General features: G+C 36.8%; 1 protein-coding gene across 1 annotated transcript in view; it reads left to right on the top strand.

The window, feature by feature from the left end:
• Positions 1 to 19,414, top strand: part of LOC140303139 (cadherin-22) — a 148,303-nt gene that overhangs the window by 107,113 nt on the left and 21,776 nt on the right. The window contains exons 6-10 of the mRNA XM_072381771.1: positions 625 to 792; positions 2,246 to 2,427; positions 4,097 to 4,353; positions 7,332 to 7,468; positions 14,830 to 14,951. Coding sequence (XP_072237872.1) covers positions 625 to 792; positions 2,246 to 2,427; positions 4,097 to 4,353; positions 7,332 to 7,468; positions 14,830 to 14,951 — 866 coding nt within the window. The remainder of the gene's footprint in view (positions 1 to 624; positions 793 to 2,245; positions 2,428 to 4,096; positions 4,354 to 7,331; positions 7,469 to 14,829; positions 14,952 to 19,414) is intronic.

The following is a 19,414-nucleotide window of genomic DNA, read 5'->3' as shown; positions in this document are numbered from 1 at the left end:
AAGTTGAGTGCAACAAATTATTTTGATATGATACTGGACAATATGATACTGGACAATATGATACTGGACAATATGATACTGGACAATATGATTCTGGACAATTTTGTTTTCCAAGTTGGAGGTAAATGCTAACCAAACATTGGGATATGTCTGTCAGTGGCTTGTTTTCTGTTTATCACTTTTCCTCCCAACTGTTATCTCATGTTATATCACTTATTGTACTGTATGTCCCCTTGCATGCCTTCTGGATATCAAATTCTCCTGCATGACTACAGTCTCATCACCATGGTTAAGTTGTAATGCTGTTTAGGGTGGCTGTGACATGCGTTCATTCTACTTCTATATATTAATCATTTTAATACAGGTAAGCCATAAAATGGTGTATATGCAGAGGGCAAACATGACTCTCCACTCCAGCCCATTTGAAGAGTAAAAACTGGAAAACGCTGTACTTGAGTCTCCATAGTGCAGTGCTTATCCAAAGCTGATATTCAAACTAAAAGGAGGAACGATCTTTACAAGCTCTAACACATAATTTAACTTTTCTAGTGGCCTCATTTTTGCTACTCTTCCTTTTTCTCTGCCTCTTCTCTTTAAACTCTCCTCCCTTTTCTCAATCATTAGGAATCATCATGACAGCAGTGGCAGATTTGGACCGTGAGACACAGGATCGTTATGAGTTGGTCGTCAAGGCAACAGACATGGCTGGACAAATGGGTGGTCTCTCTGGCTCCACCACGGTGACCATAGTGATCACAGACGTTAATGACAACCCACCACGTTTCCCACAGAGTGAGTGTATTTTGCACATTCTCTTGCCTTAGACTGAAAAGGAGATGGTGATGTAGGAGGAGAGGTAGAAAGCAGTTGGAAACGACACCTTGCTCTTTAGATGACGAAATAAGAGCATTATAAAGAGACAAAGTGCGTCTTTGCAAAACTACAGGCCACTGACACCATCAGGCAGTGACATGAATGGCCTGCATACAGTCCAAGGAAATCACCTAAATTAGATTTATGGGCCATTCATACAAGCAGCCCATAACAACATAGCCTATCAAATGTGAAGAACTGATGCGTTTCACTGCACATTTGATCTTTCTTTTTTAGCAAGAATCAATACAGTTGATTGTAGAATACATTTATCATGACAAATTGTTTTTTGGCTTAATGGCTCTCATATGGTTTTCAGTGCACAAACTGAACGATCAGATTTACATCATGCACCTAAAATTACAGTCAATCTCACCTTACCACACAGGCACAGTTAATAGTCTTACACATTCTACTTTAAAATAAACAGATGAAGACTTTGGTCATTGTCATTTTATGTACTTATGGTTTTACACCTTTTTAAAGTCATAATTCTCTAATATTTGATATTATATCATGCTAAATGTTAAACCTACAAAAACAATTAGATGTAATTGGCCTTTTGGCCTCCATTTCAGCCTTTTATTCTTCCATCTTTTTCTGGTTAAACCAATACTATAACCTCATGGCGCCATTATTTTTGATAAAGCTAGGGGTACTGCATCTGACAGTCTAGTTGCATGTGTGATATGTCTCTACACACCTTTTCATATTTGTGTATGAATCCCTTTTTTTCATCCCAGTAAGTCATATTCACCCAGTCATAGTGATAAACCTTGCAGAATTATAGCAGCACCACCACAGGATACGGGGCAATATCTGGAACACAGATCCATAAATCAGTCGCACAGGAGGATGACATATGGTAAATGTAAGGACTCTGAAGTTTTCTCAAAATGTCTCTCCTGAGAACAAAAGTGTTTAATCTTCTTGGTAGTTATCTAGATAATAATGATCCTTGGCGGATTGCATACATTTCCCTTGGTGCTTTCTGTCATTTACAACAAAACATCAGGTGTAGGATTTAAGATTTTAAATGCAACATTGTATGATATTGAACATCTTGTACTATAACAGGGATACATTTCAAATCCAGAGGCATATATGAAGTCATGTTAATGTAAATCCAGTCAATTATTTTTCTAAAGTAAGTTTAAAAACAAGTGCCATCGACCAAGTTGCTGTATATTTATGTTTATACATCACCTTTTTCTCAGTTTTCCTTTGCTGGTGTTCTTCATCTTCTCCTGTATGCAACATTTGCCTCCCATCTCCTCTTGCTCTCTCTGTGATGCTTTATACAAATTCATCTGTACACCTTGGCTGAACTTTCTATATTTTTTTCCCTGGGGCCACCTTTTGTATTCACCAGAGATGTACCAGTTTTCAGTGTCAGAGGGAGCTGCTGTTGGGACACCGGTCGGATGTGTTATTGCTACAGATGCAGACATGGGAGAGAACACAGACATGAGCTATCTGATCAAAGAGGGAGGGGACCTCTTCAAGGTCACCACAGATGCAGAGACACAGGAAGCTGTTGTCTCCATCAAGAAGGTACAATTAAATTAAAGCATTGCTGCAGTGCTGTTTTTGTTTTCTGAGAACTAATATGGATTTTTACTTGGCAAAAACAAGCAATTATATAAAAACTTTGACAAAGCGTAGTCTGTCAGTGAACAAATAGATTTTGGGATTAATGTTTTTCTTCAAAGACAAATCAAAGATGGAATTGTTTCACCATAGTATAAAGTTTTATACACAACAAAAACTATTTTTCTGCTGAGGAACCTCATGTCAGCTGTGAGGGATATTTTGAATTGGCTTTGCTTTGCTGCCTCAAAGACGGGGCAGCTTGATGATATTCTTTCTTGTGAGACAAATTACATCAAAAGCTACATGAATGTAATATTGAGTCATCTGCTGGAAGATTGAACTGGAAGTGGATCTTTCAGTGTGGTAACAGTCAATAAATTCGCTAACAAATATCTCTGAAGAAACTGAGTGTAATGACCAAAGTTAGGATTTGAATTCCATTAATAAAATAATATTACAATATCCATTGGGTGTCCTTATGTCATGACTCGAAAAGGTATTTTGTAAGTTGTATCTAGATTCTAGACATAAATATTGCCTAGCTTTTAACTTGATTTCTAACTGTTTTATGTTTTCTCCGTCATATATCATCATGCCAATATTGATATTGTGTAGCCTCCAGCACCTTAGGTAATTGAAAATGATTGGAATTCAACTAGTCAGAAACCAACAAGTGAGTTGGTTACATTTCCTTTCAAGAAACTGACTGAGCGAAATGATTGAAGTAAAAAAAAAGGGTTAATAATTTTTGCTGCCAGTTGTGATTGCATACTGGTTACATTGCGACTGCTGTGATACCCTGAAAGAAACCATCACCTCAGAGGAAGACATAGACCCTGTCAATACTTTGCATTAAAATGCATCTTGGGTACTCCATCTTGTGTGATCCCATCACAAGTCGACAGCTCTAGGTGCGTAACTTGGCATTCATATGCATCTCAATTGGTGTCTTGAGTGATCGCTTAAAATCCGATTTTACTTCCACACTATGAATAAACTATAGCTTATATAATTTATCTTATGTAATATGTGATCCTGGACAATTCTAATTCGGCAAAACTGCATCTGAATTTACCTCCAGAGTTTGATGCAAAAACAGACTGATGACCTTTAAGTCCAGTGACCTAACCTTAGACTAAACACACAGTTTCTCGCTTTAAAGGGTTTGCCAGGGCAATTGGCTACACCCTAATTTAAAACGGAAGACTACTGATAGTATGACTACCCAACTCAATACAGGACTGCTGATAAATGGGATTTTTTTATTTAACTAGCTCGAGGTGCTGAGTAGGTAGTTCTTACGTTTGGCTGAGAAACTGAATCATCGAACACCTCTGTATGTGCTCTGAGCAATCAGATCTGGTATCCTTACTATATCTTGGGTACTCAGACCTGCCCATGTGCATTTTGATCACCCAAGATTCCTGTTAATGCTACATGTGTTCTGCAGCACCGACTCAGTGCTGCCGCTGATGGCTGGAATCGGAATTGCAGCAGTCTTTGCTGCTGTTGTGTCTTTCTATTTTAGCCTCATGCAAACAGTGTCACAACTCTGCCCTGTGTCATTTTCTTATAAGGAATGATAATAGTGTTGACTCTTAATTTAGAATCCTGTTTGTTTCTTTTTCAGCCACTGGACTTTGAAAGCAAGCGGACACATAACGTTGTTGTAGAAGCAGTAAATAAGCATGTCGATCCTCGCTTTGTGGACCTGGGGTCTTTCCGAGACCAGACCATTGTCCGGGTGAGCGTGTCGGACATAGATGAGCCACCCGTTTTTCAACCAGCAGATGGCACTATCATGAAAGTCCAGGAGGATGCCAAAGTCGGGGCACTGGTCGGAATAGTCACAGCCAGAGATCCAGATGTGAAGAATAAACCTGTTTGGTATGAACTGAAAAGACTGATTTTACCAAAAAATAATGATGCATTATATTGAATTATAAAAAAATAGATTATACATATATTATGAAAACTGTGAAATCTACATCACACACGTGGCTCATTTGAAAAACGGTTGAAACAATTAAATGAGCCATTTCATTGAGTGAGTAGCTTTTTATGTTAGAGCTTTCTAAAGTCTCGAAGGTCTCCAAAGTTTATACTTTCATACCCTAATTTTTTTTAAACTGTAATCACAATCATGATCCACACTGGGATCCAGATCACTGCTATTCAAAAGTTATACCAAACAGCACTGAGGCTGTAATCGTGCATTATGTTTGATTTGGTTTGATAGTACCATTCAGTTTGAATAAGGCAGCGACATTTTGGTTGTGTTAACAACATAACATACAAAAAAATTATAAATAAAATGCACTATTAAACACATATCAAACAATGGGAATGAAATATTGTTGTTGAAGTTATACTCGCATCACATTAAAAAGCAAACATTTGTATAAGAGTTTTATATTGTTTTTACAGGACACTAGTTCGCAAAAATTGTGTTGCTTTACCACTGTTTTTAAAGAACACATTTTCAGGCTTAAAAATGCAGTTTCAAAGAACGATAACTCACTTGCTGAAGGAACTGTAGATACACATGTAGCACACATGATGAATTCCTTTTGAAGATGGAGTAAAAGATCCAAGAACAATGCATTTGGTACAATTGATAAACATGTTTAGATTGTCTATGTTTTACTCCCAGATCACTGTGTGTGATAAAATAATATCCCCTGGTAATCTTCTGTATCAAGGTCTTTGCATTATATGTCCTCAGAAGAGCAGTGTGAAGGTGGGAAATGTAGATAAGGGCCATGACAGTCTCACTGACGGAGTATACTCCAACACACGGAGGGCCTGTGAAAATTACCAAGATTAAAAATGCATGAGACTCGGGGTTCCAGGTGTAATAAAGCACAACACAATGGCAGCGCTGTCGTTCACTGCTGCCTTGGCAGCCTGCAGCTGAAAGTATGTGGGTGATACATGTGCAAGCATATATGAGTATGTCTGTGTTTTTATGTGTGAGGATGTCTTTGAGTGAAGAAATGGGTGAGTGCGTGAAAGCAAAAAAAGAAGTTGGCCAGGAGACACCCACAGATGTGGGCAAAGTGAAAAAGCTCATGCTCTCTGGAATAAGCAGCACACCCTCTTTAAACCTCTGCATAATGAGGTACCCTTAATGCAGAGAATTTTATGTAAACATGCAGGAAATGTGAATCTGATACTCAACTTGACTCAGTGACAGCAATAAGCTAATTGCAATAGGAACAAATTTTGTACATACGATACCTTTCCTTATGTCCAGTTTTGAGGGAATATCACTTTGTAACAATTCACACATATCTTCAGTTACATTCTTTTTTTACATTCAGTTACATTTATATGTTATGATATACTTTACAATGCTTTGTAATGCAACTCAATAAACTAACACAATGAAAATTCCAATCTTTAGGAACATCTATTATTATATAGATTTTGAACCTGGGAAGGGGTAGAGTTTTTGTATTCTTTGTAGATTGATTGCATTACACATTGCAATCAATGATTTATTTCGGTCTTTTTTTTTTTCCTTTTTTCCGTTTCATTTTTTGTGATTAAGGGAACTGAAAAAATCTAACTCTTTGAAAACGTAATGCGAACCGAAGCTTGACATTTTGGGATTGCAGTTTCGGGATGTGAAGAATGGAATGAAAGGTGAAGGAAGAAATAACAATTTTAATAATTGTATTCAAAATTGGTGTTAGCAGGTCTGCCTGCATCACAGTCAACCTACCTGCAATGTTAGAGAATAGATTTACCAGTGCAATACTCTGACATGACATGAGTGGACCTACACAAACCATGCTGTTTTACAAATGAATGATTAATGCTCTAATTACCATTCCACAGCAGTTTAATATGATATGGATTGATACCGTTTAACATCGAACCATCATTTTCATGAGACTACAAGGATACTGGCTGACATGTTTGTCAGAAAGCACAAGAGCTGATAGAGTCCACGGTTCTTTATGGTTTATGGGCATGAGAAAGCCAGCTGCATATGTGAGTAAGAGTTGTGTGTGTGTGCGTGTGTGTGTGTGTGTGTGTGTGAGTTTTGAGAGACGGTAACTAAAAACAAAGAAACCTTTCAGCAGATTTTTGTTGACTCACCAATCTTTTGAGAGCACCCAGAACCCCCAAAGAGGAAAGATCCATTTATGGTTTATCTAGAGTGCACAAAGAACCTTTTTATGTTTGTTTGTTTTTTTCACAACTCGGGAAGGGTATCTATATTGCTTCACTCAACTACAAAAAATGAGCAGTGTTAGGGTCAGTATCAGGTGCTGTTTTATTTTTTCCAGGGACTCATTTCTCTATATATGGATTTATATTTTAGCTGGAGTGTTGTTGACTGTCTGACATGGTCTTAGATTTATTGGTTCTTGAATACACTTTGGTCACCATAGCATTATCATAGCAACATATCTATTAGGTCAAGTCTATTTGTGAGCAGGTTTATTTATTGTAAATAAGATCAGCTGAGCAATGTCTGTTCTTATTAGTCTGTTGATCATTCCCCCTTTATGTAGTTAGGAAAATTGAACTTGTTAAATTTAAAATCTTTTTCATTATAGTGTCCTCTTCCAAAATGGCTCATAATTCAGAAATAAGGTCACATAAAATAATAATTTCATCCCTTCGGTCCCTTTGGTTGTAGAGTTGCTTATCATGGTTTCTGGCACTGATTCTCTGGTCAGTGACCACAGGAGAATACATTAATTTTATATGGTTGGATTTAGAAAACTAATCAAATTCTGAAGTGGATTTGAAGAACCAGACAAACCTAGATAGGTACATAGATATATTTCCCTACATCTACTGTTTCACTTTCTTTCTTTCTTGTAAATTTTGTTTTTATTTTCTGCCAGGTTCTCCATCGATCGGACAACAGACCAGGACATGATCTTCCACATTGATCCTGACTCGGGTGCGATCACATTGGGAAAAATTTTGGATCGTGAGACTGCAGGCTGGCACAATATAACTGTGAAGGCTGTAGAAGCAGGTACATCATTTCCTATTTTAAAATGAGCAAATTATCTATAAACCACGGGGAAGGAGGTATTAATCATTTATTAGCTGTAAACTTTTTAAAATTTCACAGACATTCTAAAAATAGCTGAAATACAGTTTTAAGAAGTATGTGCAGTTGTTTCTACCTGTCGCAATGTGAAAATAAATTAGTTGTTTTAGCCTGACTTGTAAAGAGTTCCATGTCAAAACACATCGTAGAAGAAAAGCCTTCATTATAAACTATAATACTGATGCAATCAACAAAAATGTAATAAGAATTCACTATTACAGTTCCTTGGGTACAAAGTACCACACTTAAAATGTGTTAACCATTTGCACGACATACTGATTAAAATGGAAACTAAAAAGACAAAATCAGGATTTTTTATTTATTTTTTGGTCTAATTTTCAATAACAAGAAAGTTAAACATTGTCTCTGATGACTTCCTAACTTTCTCTGAAACTAGTGTCTGCCAGGGATTGAGGCTGATTCTAGGAGGAAATGGATTATTGTACACAGATATATACAGTCATCATGAGGAATATCTTCATAACTAGGGTGTTATTTCTCTACTTTCTATTTTTTTTGTTTTGTTTTTTTCTTTTTTAGCTTTGGGTGTTGGGGGTCCAAAATTGGCCAACTCACTGCTAGGGGTGATATGAGGTGACAGAGAGTTCAAACTGCTGTGATCATCAGCTTCAAAAGCTTTTGGCACTAATTCTGCAGCAATATGTTGTGACTTTAAGCCTGACAAAAGTCACAACACATTCCTCACATCCACATTCTCTGCATGTTTCATAAAGAATTTTCATAAAATAACAGGCCTTCTTTTAATTTGAAAAAAAAAATAATTACACATTGACCATATATTGATTGGCCTTAAAAACAAAACTCCTGATTACTCATCAAATACGTCATATGAGCTTGTGGTAGCCATTCATACAAGGTTATTTTTCACTTGCCAGTGTGAAAATATAGTCATAAGCCCAGTCTTGGAGCTTACAAACATATAGCTAAATATGAATGAAGAGCATTTTCATCTCACTGGGTCCTTTTGTCATAGCAATGAAAATGAAAAATGTAATAACTTGGGGGAGCAGGGAAGTTATTACTGTGCCATTAGAAGTAAACTTGAAAAAGGAGGAAGACTGGTATTTCTCACTTTTTCAATCTTATACAGATGAAGTGATTTTGGGATTGCAGTGAAAGCAGATGAGATTGGATTCTGCACCTAACTGGGATTCACCATCACACGCAGAGTGAGAAAGGAAACAACACCATAAACAAGGCTTATTCTAAAATGTCTTCATATTTGTTCATTCTTCATATTTCCCTAGACTGTGATTACCCCAATAATCAATACAGCCCAAACCGAATAGTTTGCACTCTTACCCAATACAAACATTAAGACAAAATTAGACTGACTGATTTGTTCCCAGAGTAATTTAGGCTCTTTTGTTCTCCATCTCTTTGTGCTTGGCATTATGTCATAGCTGCATTTTAATGTTAATTAAACATTTCAAGCGGCCTCACACCTACCAATATCAGACATAAACACATGCCTGCACTTGAAAGATAAAGCTTCTCATATTGCCATCCATGGTTAATGTACGCACAGACAATGTCATTGGTCAACGCCATCAGAATTCCCACCCAGAATGTGTCTTTATCGCCTCTTAGCTCACATGGTCCCCGGAGCTGCAGACACACAAACAGGAGACTGAAAAAGGAAGGAGAACTAAAGACAGAAAGAAAAAATAAGGTCACAAGAGAGATGTTTGTAGAGTAGGGGATTGGATGTTTATGCTTATGAAGTGGCAAGATATGGCATTTTAACAAAGGACTTAATTTTTGCAGTAATGACTTATTTTCTTGTTGGGCCCTTGTGCCCATTAAAGCTAAAGAGCCACAAGGTCAACATGTCTAAAGACACCGTTAAACTCCAGTTTTGTGACATAACCCTTAATTACCCCAGTCCATTAATGACCTTTGAACTGTTGCATTGCGTGTGTACCAGTATTGCACAAGTGACAACAGCTTCCTGACAGTTCTTACTTTCTGTGCCATCATATTAACCTCTGCCACAAAAACTGAAAACTCACTAAATGTCAGTTATTGCATTCTGTATACATCTGTGGCATCAGTAAAGATGGTTAGGAAATATACACAAAAAAACATGCTAAAAGTCTTCACACGTTTTCTATGAAAGACAATACAAACCGTCATCTGAGTAGTGCTTGTCTTCCTTCCACAGAGCACTGAGCCTTCTGGGTACAGCAGGAGCATTTAATACACTGTCACTAACCTGGGAACTCATACTTTCTGGCAGCCTTCTCCATAGAAACGAATCAGGTTAAGTTAGAGTGACATATAATTTTCGAGAACTGATAGCAAGTGTGATACGACCGTGCAAAACTGCTTTTTCACTCAGACAGGTAGGTGGAAGAAAAAGAGCCTTACCCTGGGGGCAAAAAAGATACTAAACTACCTCAAAGTCTTTATCATCTGTGCTGTTGCAGGGAAGAGACATTTTCCACTGCATCACTTTCCACATTTGCTGTCTGGTAAAGAAACACACACTTTGGCTTTTGTGCCATATGAACATGGCCAGTAAGTCCGAATGAATCACAGACTTGTTGCAACACACTGAAGGTTGTCTTCTTTCACTCAGGGTTGGGAAATATGAAAGAAAAAATGGATGTAAAGAGCAAGGAAAATTGGAAAAGTGTTATATGTAAAATATGTATGCAAATGCATGTATCAAATTAACCTGAGTTCAAATCAAATTAGATTAGCTTTCTTAATAAAGCATAGAACAAGGCATGTTTTTTTGCAAATTATGCACCACAGAGAGCGGTGCATTATTTGGACTCTCTGAATGAATGTAGTTAATGCTAATGTGGTGCAGTGTAATAACAGTTACGACAACACAAGTTTTGACTTATGTCTTTTTTTTTGCTCTATCCAAACATAAAATTACTAACAAGTCCAAAGTGTTATTATAGTTGAGAAGGACAAGTAGAATATAATGTGCTGGTAGGGTCACGTAATTATAAAATCAAGCAGCAGCTCGGCATAGTTTTGTGCTCACAGGGAACTTTCAGCATTCAAGGCCATGAATGAAAAAGGGGTTCACTTCTATTCTGTATTGTTGTTGTATTGACTGACTGGTGATGTTGACACCTGCGACTCCTGACTAGGACAAAAATGTTGTTTTGTAGGAGCCAGGGACGGGTAGGTGGCATCAAACCCTTGACATGAAGTAAGAAATTGCTGGTTAATGTCCTGTCCTGCACAGTCTCCTTCAGCTATTGCTTACTTTTCTACTTCACTCCAACCCACCGGTAGTTACATTTAGACTTATTGTACATGATAAGGGTTTAGCTGTTCAAAAGCACCTTGATGGGTCAAGAAAACCAGACATTGACACAGACCACACAGTTTGATACTTATTGGAAATGGTTGAAATTATGTGAGGCGAGGGTACCCTCGCAAAACAAGTGTCTACCAAAATGTCATCTGGTGAGACTGGGCTATTTGAGTACACGTGTATTTCCATTTTATGCTACTGATAAAAGTTTAAAGAAAAGTATTTCCTTCAGCAAAGTAAAACATCCATTTGGCCACAAGCTATACAGTATAACAGCCCATACACCCACTTATACACACTCATGCAGATATTTGCATGTATGCAAAGACAGACACACCTACTCACATCCTCATATATCCCTCTTCCTAGAAGTAATGTCAGCATAATTCAATGCCTGAGAGAAATTCCTGCTGTAAAACTCTTGACAGCTGGTGTGTGGTGCACAGATGCAGAGCATGCCAATAATCTGTTGAAATCCTTTTTTATTTTTCTCTGTCTAAGACAGATTTAGATCAGGTCCACATGAATAAACCTGTCTCAGTCATTTTTATCTATTTTATTTTTTTTTATAGAGATTTTAGAGTGGGAAGGGGATGGGCATTTTCAGATTTGTTAATCTGTTTTCAGTTCTGGGAGCTGAAATATAAAATGTGAAAAATTTCATGATTGCTGGTTTTCATTCTGGCACAGCAGGAAGAGTAGTGGAATTAGAATAGAAAGGAGAGAGGAGATATCTAGCACTGGTGGAACTCATAATGCATTTACGTTCTTGCTGCTCTGGCAAAAAGCAGTCAATTAAAACACTGCATTGATGTGAGGATTATGCTATTAGTTCAGCCCAGAATTCTCATTGGCTGCTGTGCCACTGTTAGAGCTGTGGTGAGACAGTGGGAGAGCGCTTCAGAACCTCTCTGCAAAGGATCAGTGGTTTGTTTTGCTTTGCCTCTGTTGTTCACCAACATTTATCATTGTAGTTTTTGAGGCCACAAGTTTGGGTTTAACTCTAACATCAATATCCTGTACACACAGGTGCACAGAACATGGGTATTTTGATAACTGCAGATTTTTCTATTTCTTTGCACCCATTGTTCATATGTAAACACACATTTGAGCACTGAAACTGAACCTTTTGGAAGAAAAAACAACTTTAAAGGTGAATATTTTCACTTAGTTTGACTGTAAAGTTCATGAGTGTGCTGTAAAACTGGGGGTTTGGCTTGCAACATTAGCTTGTGCATGGCTGTTTCCTTGGTTTAACAACAGGATATTTGCTAAGCTCCCCTTTTGTTTACATTAAAATAACAGACCTCGCCAAGATAGGGCTGGTGTTAACCTTTTAAACAGGAATTTTTACATGTCTGCACACAAATGTTCTTGCCGATCAAATTGAGGAGCAGAAGGTGTTAAAATGCGTTACGGAGTAAACACAGAACCCATTGCCAACATTGTCTGTTTTGGATAGAGCCAATCAGACCTTGCGTTGTTGGGACAACTAGGAGGTTAGGGTTAGGATTAGTTTTCACAACTTTTTGCTGAAGAATGACAAAATACCTTTTTGTATGTCCCGGACCTCGCTCTGCATTTGACTGAGATTCTGAGAACAAACTGCTTTGAGATGACCCGTCAAAAAGTTGCATGTATATTGTACATTGTGTACATTGTGCTGTGTAGACATGTTTTTTGTTTGTTTGTTTTTTTCCTGGCTAACATAGGAGGGGAAAACTGTTTGCTGCAAATTTTCTACGTACTTAGTTGATGTGATAGCAGTTACCACAGCAATGTTTGGAGATTTTTTCATTTTAAGCAAATACACCAACAAAATAACATCGTAGTGTTCATAACAACTCATGCATGTCAGAAAAATAAAAATGGGTGAAGTGAACTCTTTATTAAGACTATTTGAGAAGATTTGAACATATTTCTTGAGTCTGCAGTCCTGTTGCAGGGACCTTACTGTATATAGAGAGCAAATATCAGAGAGAACAACTGTAATCCCTTGCAAACTACTGTTTGTATTTTTTTCAGAAAGCATCAGCCAAAGTAAAAAATCTCTATTTTAGAATGCTCTTTTTCTTTACAAAATTGCATGTTTATATATATATATGTATATATATATATATATATATATATGTATATATATATATACATATATATATATATATATATATACACACACACATCAGAAAACTATGTGTTTTGATCTAAACTTTCTGGTCATCCTTTCCTAGAATATAAGATGGTAACAAAAGTTAAAGAGAGTTCAAACAGTGCTGACATGTAAGTTTTTTGATAGTTGATATTTAGACTTGTTTGGACATTTTGAATAAAAGCTTAACAGATGCTCTGAAGAACCATTTGACATGACACCAGTTCTAACATCTAGGAATGAAATCACAGCAGGAGCATGTTAAAAGTTACAGTCTACGATACCTGGTTTTACATCTGATAAGAAACGTTTTATCTTTTTTTAACTATATTTTCATGAACGTTATTGAAAACTAACAGTTCTTTACAAATACAGAAGTTAACTTGAATCATAGTTGAGTTTTACATATAAATGCATCCATAGTATGTCTACTTAGCACTCATGTTTGTAAGTGTGTTTACTTTATTGCACTAAAATATCTATAATAGCTGAATTATGACTTAAACTCCTTTAGTGGAATGCTCTTAACTGCATGGATTTTTGTGGATATTTCCAGCTGTGAGTAATTGTAAGTAGCCACATGATGTTAAAATTTCTGTGGGGTGCCACTCAAATGTGTTAACTGTGCAATGATAGCTCTGTATGCTGATTTATTCATAGGCTGTATTCTCTAATTAACTGGAGTATCCAAACCAACACTGCAAGCAACCAGATTACTCATTAAACTCCCACATAATGTTCTCTGTCTCTTTTCTGTTTCTCTCTCAAACTTACATCTTCTCATAGGCAAACATACGCTCTAGGCCCTAGGCTCCCTTCTGTACAGTACATAGTGTTTTGTGAGCAAAACGGAAACTCCATCCAATATTATCTTTTGATTGAGAATGGAAATTAAGATTCAAGGAAAAATTTAGCTAATTTGAAGTGGGTTTTGGCTGTACTAATTATAAAATCTTCTTCACTCCTACATTTACATTCCGGTCCATTACAAAAACTGTCAACGTGTTGTACTTCTTGTTTCATCTTGTTAAAGAAAGCAAGAATACTAAAATTAGGGAACTAAATTTTAGATTTTGTCAAAACAGTTTACTTTCCATTATAATTTGCTGTGTGCCGCTTGCACTCACACTATTAAATAGCTGAACACAGTGTTTGTATAGTGGTGTCATTATTAGATAGTGAGAACTGAGTGACAAAAAGTGTGTCTTTTGTATCAAATTCTTTAATGTCACCCACTGGAAACAGTATTTTCTAAGGAACAGTGGAAACAGTGGAAATTGTGTACATCTGCATCTGTTGGCAACAATGTTGAACTTAAGCAACAAGCACATTAAGAATCCTGTCTATGGCGTCTTAGACCTTGTCTATGCCACTCTGTTATGGAAAAATCGGCACGTCAGCAGCATTACAGCTGCAGCCGCAGTCGTCTGTCAATGTCCACATGATTTCAAGGAGCTAAAGTACTGCTGTGTGTTCAACTGCATTTTGGCAAGACTTTCAGCCTACAGTAATAGACATAGTTACACCTAATTTTGAACATAATAGGCTTTGAATGTAAAAATACGCTTTGGGGTTATAGTTATGTGTATAAAGTGTAAGTGCCACGTTGGCCGTTGACAGTTTTATTGGATAATGTAAATCAGTATTGTTGGATGACTGACAAATGTGGGCGAAACGCCTCTGACTCGATCATTCATTTTCTAAGCGTTGCTTTCCTGTGTGACAATCTTACTAGACTCATTGTGTTTTGTTTTACAGTGTATATTTGTCATTGTAAGATGGCAAACATACCATGCAAAGACAACTCGTAATGTTTTCTGTATTGCTCTTCTGTAGATAACCACACAATGGTGTCCTTCTCAGCTGTGAGTATCGAGATTCTGGATGTAAATGACAATCCTCCTGAACTGGCTACACCATATGAAGCCTCTATATGTGAAGATGCCAAACCAGGCCAGGTATGTTTTTCTTGAAATAAGCTTGTACTCAAGTCATTGTATTTAACATTTGACAATCTCTTTATTTAAAATTTCAAAATGAAAAGATCAAAAAACAATTGATGATTGCTGCATCTGAAACGGGAATTGTAGGGCTAATCAAGTTAATTCAATCTTCCATGTTAATAGTGATTATCAAAACAAGAATCTGGACAGTTTATACCAAAGCACTAATGTGAATTAGGTATTCATTCAGATTCAACTTCACAAAAAGGAAGAAAATAAACATTTATCACAAAGGAGAGGTTTACATGCGTTTCTTCAAACTGAAATCCAGTAAGAATTCACAACAGCACACAACCCATAAGGGACAACAAATTTATTTCATGTCACTTCAGTTATTGAACTGAAGTGATATGAAATCATCTATGGATAATTCACACCAAGACACCAAGAAATTTTATCTGTCACAGGAATACTATAACAACAATGTACCAAACTGATCACCGTACAGATCCAAACTGTCAATACGTATTGACAGTACTGTAATAATAATAATGATACAATATTAATTATGAATACACATTATACATGTGCCTTGTGTTGTATTAAAAATATGGGCATTTTTCATTTTAATCATTTCCATGAATAATCACGGAAGACACATCCAGTCCTGGTACATTGTAATCGACCCTTCACCCTGAAATAACTTGAACTTCATGAAATGATTGAATGATAAACCAAAATGTTTTAATTATATTCAGTTTTATGACTACAACTATGCAAGCACCACATTTGCATTTCCAACACATCACATACTGATGCTTGATCAGTTTTCAACGCACCGGAAAATGCTGCACCACTGCATGTGGCCATTTATCCTCCTGTGGTGGAAAGTGACATGACTGTGCCAGTATTAAACAGCAATCAAATGTCACTCTACATTGATCCCTAATAAGCAAGTAACACAGACTGTGCAAGGAGGTTGGAGGTCAGGAGTGGGATAGACACCTGACCTAAGAATGAGACAAATGGTTGAGTCCAAACTTGACTCAGCTGTTTTTTTATTTCCTTTTTTTTTTATAACTAATTTTCATTCTAACTCCCTTTGTTCTGCTAGTTCACTACACATTAAAAGAACTTGATCAATGTTTGAAAAACATAATAGTTAGGTAATAAAATAAACAATATAATATTTCTTGTTGCTGAAACTTTCACTTACATTTTGCACATTACTGTGTTGACATGTCACATGATATCACCAGCTTGAAAAACCTTGTATATTCAAAAGTGATGCAGAGGTACCGTATACATTCATAAGTGATGCAGGGAGCTCCTGACCAAGCCTCATCAAGTCGAATCAAGAAGGATCAAGAAAGCTTTATTGTTCATGAGGGGCAAGCTTTTGTGCAGCCAGCAATAATATAGAATACAAACCAGCATGTAGTGCAAACAAGCACTGGTAAAAACAACAATGAGATATAAAACAATATAATAAAAAAAACAAGATTAAAAATCATGTTGAGGTATTTTTAAGCCTAATGACAACAGGAACTTACGGGATCCATCATAGGATAACTGCTGATGTGCACCAATGATAGATTGACTAAGTGGCTGATAGAGAGAAGTCCCATCAGTGGGTAGAAAAACCTGGTTTGAAAGACAGTACAATTGCATTAATCATGTCAGCACAAGAATCTGCCAGGAGCACAAGAGCAATAAAGGTGTATATATTTGGTTCTATCACAGCACACAGAACCCAAGGCCTCTGAGACAGTCCAGCACATAGAAACAGGGGGTAAGGTGCAGGCAAGTATGACATACATGAAATGCAATAACCAAGTGGCAGGAATAGTGTACAGGAACATCTGTGCCGAGCAAGAGTTGTATGTGCCAAAGTCCAGGTGTGAGATACCACTAAAGAAGAAGGAATTCAAGAGACCAGTAGGAAAAAGAACACATGCTGAAAGAGGAAGTTGAAAAGATGTGGGAAGTGAATGTAAACATGTTATCAGAGGGAACTGAAGCACTTGGGGCTGTGAACCCCAATTTATTACAACATCAGAAATCTCTGTCCAGAGGAGTGCAGTCCCAGGAATGGCTAAGATACTGTTCAGAACCCTCAAGCTCCTTGGCCTCTGGCTTGAAAAGAGGTTGGTAGATCTATTTAGCATGGTCAGTCATTTACAAACTGCAATACTGTATTTTTGTCAAAGTTAGAAATGTGTTAGATCAAAAATATACAACTGAAATGGAATTCACATCTAAATGAATTCTCCAAACAGTTGTCTGCATGGCCTTTAAAAAGCTTTTATGAAAGAAATCAGTCATGAGTTGCCTCTGTAATTACAGAGATTACAGGCAGGGAAAAAGAGTTCTAAATAAGACAATTAATCAAAAAGATATTCAGTACTGACAGGAAAAAGATACAAAGCTTCATACAGGTCAACATAAATTCATGAAGGATCATGGTATAACAATGTATACAGTTTGTCTTTTCTTCTTTGGATGTAGTTTTTAGATGATTTTGAAGTTAGTGTTTAAACTGCCTGTTGGCAGTTAATTAATTCTAGGAAGGGGACTGACTGTTAATATTTGACACAGGTGTCCTTTAAAATTTTTAAGTTGGGCCACGAAATGGCATAAGACTTGACATAACAAACTCTGTTTATCTTTTGTCATTTTCTAAATAGCAAACTGGTAAATAACTGGAAAACAGTTGGGGTCAATAAGAACAAAACTGTAGACAAAATTAAGCTCCAGATAGATTTTCATATACATTATTACCAGTCAAACAGTGGGAGGCTGTCTGAAAAATCAAGGCAAAAAGGCTCTGCTGCTTTCCAATCAAAGAGAGGGCCAGCTCTTTCCACTGAGCACCATTAAAAATGGACTCAGTCATTGGGGTGTTTTATTCACCTTATGTAGCCAACAGGCCTTGGGCTGAGTTAAACCCAATTATCGGGGTAGAGCAAAGGAATAATTAAAACAGCAATGCTTTAAAGTGGGGCCTCCATGCTGGAAGCTGCATTTACATGTGCAATGAGGCTCAGGCCTCTCCTCCACTTGATCCATAGGCTCTTAACCACTTATATCCCCCCTGTGTCTCTGCTATGCCGCCAGTCTCTGTAGAACGCTGTCCGGTCTGATCGCCCCCATTCCCACTTCGCGCCTTTACCTGTCTGCGAGAGCCCACATTAACCTTCAGCTCCTAATCACACAAGAGCCTGCTGTGGTCTTTTAGCTGGAAGACTTATCGCCTCTATCATTGTGAGAAAGGTTTTGCAATGTTTTCCTTAGAAAATGCCGTAAAATGTTTCAAACTGTGATTATTAACCAACAGTACTTACAGAAGACTCTTTATTCGTGACTGTCTACCTAGGACAATGAGGTGTATTTCATCTTTTTTTTTTAATTTTGTATCATCTTTTAATCATCTTTTTTTATATAACTTAAATTGGGAGCTTTTCTGCCTTGGCTGCCAACGTTGAGAGGAAATGTTTTAGCAGTGAATGTGGGGATTTCTAATGCTCAATTTCAGCCTCAGGAATAGCCCACTGGGCGGCCTGCAGGAAACAATTTTCTCCTTCTTGTATTTTTTTTATTTGATTGTGATAATAAAAAAAAACAGCCTGTTCTTGTTATTTTCAGAAGAGAGAGAGCAGTAAGATAAATCTGTGTTAATAAGAGGAATTTCTATTTTTGTGAATTTTTAATTCCAAAGACATTAACCTGTGGATGTCTATAAATTTAATGAAGTTTATTGGCAACTAACTAATCACAATTTGACACATTACTAGAGTGATGCATATTTTCCTCCCCTCACTCTGTCTCCACAGCCCACATGTTTGTGCTTAATTGTGAATAAAATGCTCACAAACACACACACACACACCTGCAAGTATGTGTACTCAATGCAATATTTTGTAATGATCCTGACTCGTATAATAAATGACACAACACACTGAAGCAGAGGGGTACTGTAGATATACTTTTTTTATACTCTTTTTTTGAATAGTTGGTTTAAATAACTAATAACTCTGTTACACCAGCTATCTGTATTAATTACAAATATAAATATACGTACATAAACACAGACTTAGCATAGCCTGATATAACCAACAATATAATATATTCAAGAAATGCAGATCAGATTGCTCTATGCAATCATGAAAATGTATTGCCAAAAACAAATTAGATAAAGCATATATGACAAAAAACTGATGTCAGATAATGGCAGTTTCCATTACTGTACAGTGCCACTTCTACATCTGTCACAGCAGGTGACTATAGCAGCACATCGTCACACATCACTATGGTAGTCGCAAAGCTTGCATAATAATAATTTTTTTCATTTATGGAGACCAAAATTAAAAGTAATACATTCTTTGATGTGTACCAATCTTTCAGATAAAAAATAGTACCGCTTTGCTACCGGGCATAAAGATACTATTCAAACAAGGTTCCCGTTTTTTTAAATTTTC

Source organism: Leuresthes tenuis, unplaced genomic scaffold (assembly GCF_036924035.1).
Source record: "Leuresthes tenuis unplaced genomic scaffold, fLeuTen1.0.hap1 SCAF_3, whole genome shotgun sequence".
NCBI classification, from domain to species: domain Eukaryota; kingdom Metazoa; phylum Chordata; class Actinopteri; order Atheriniformes; family Atherinopsidae; genus Leuresthes; species Leuresthes tenuis.
The sequence above is the reverse complement of the archived record's forward strand: the minus strand, read 5'-3'. Positions and strand labels throughout refer to the sequence as shown.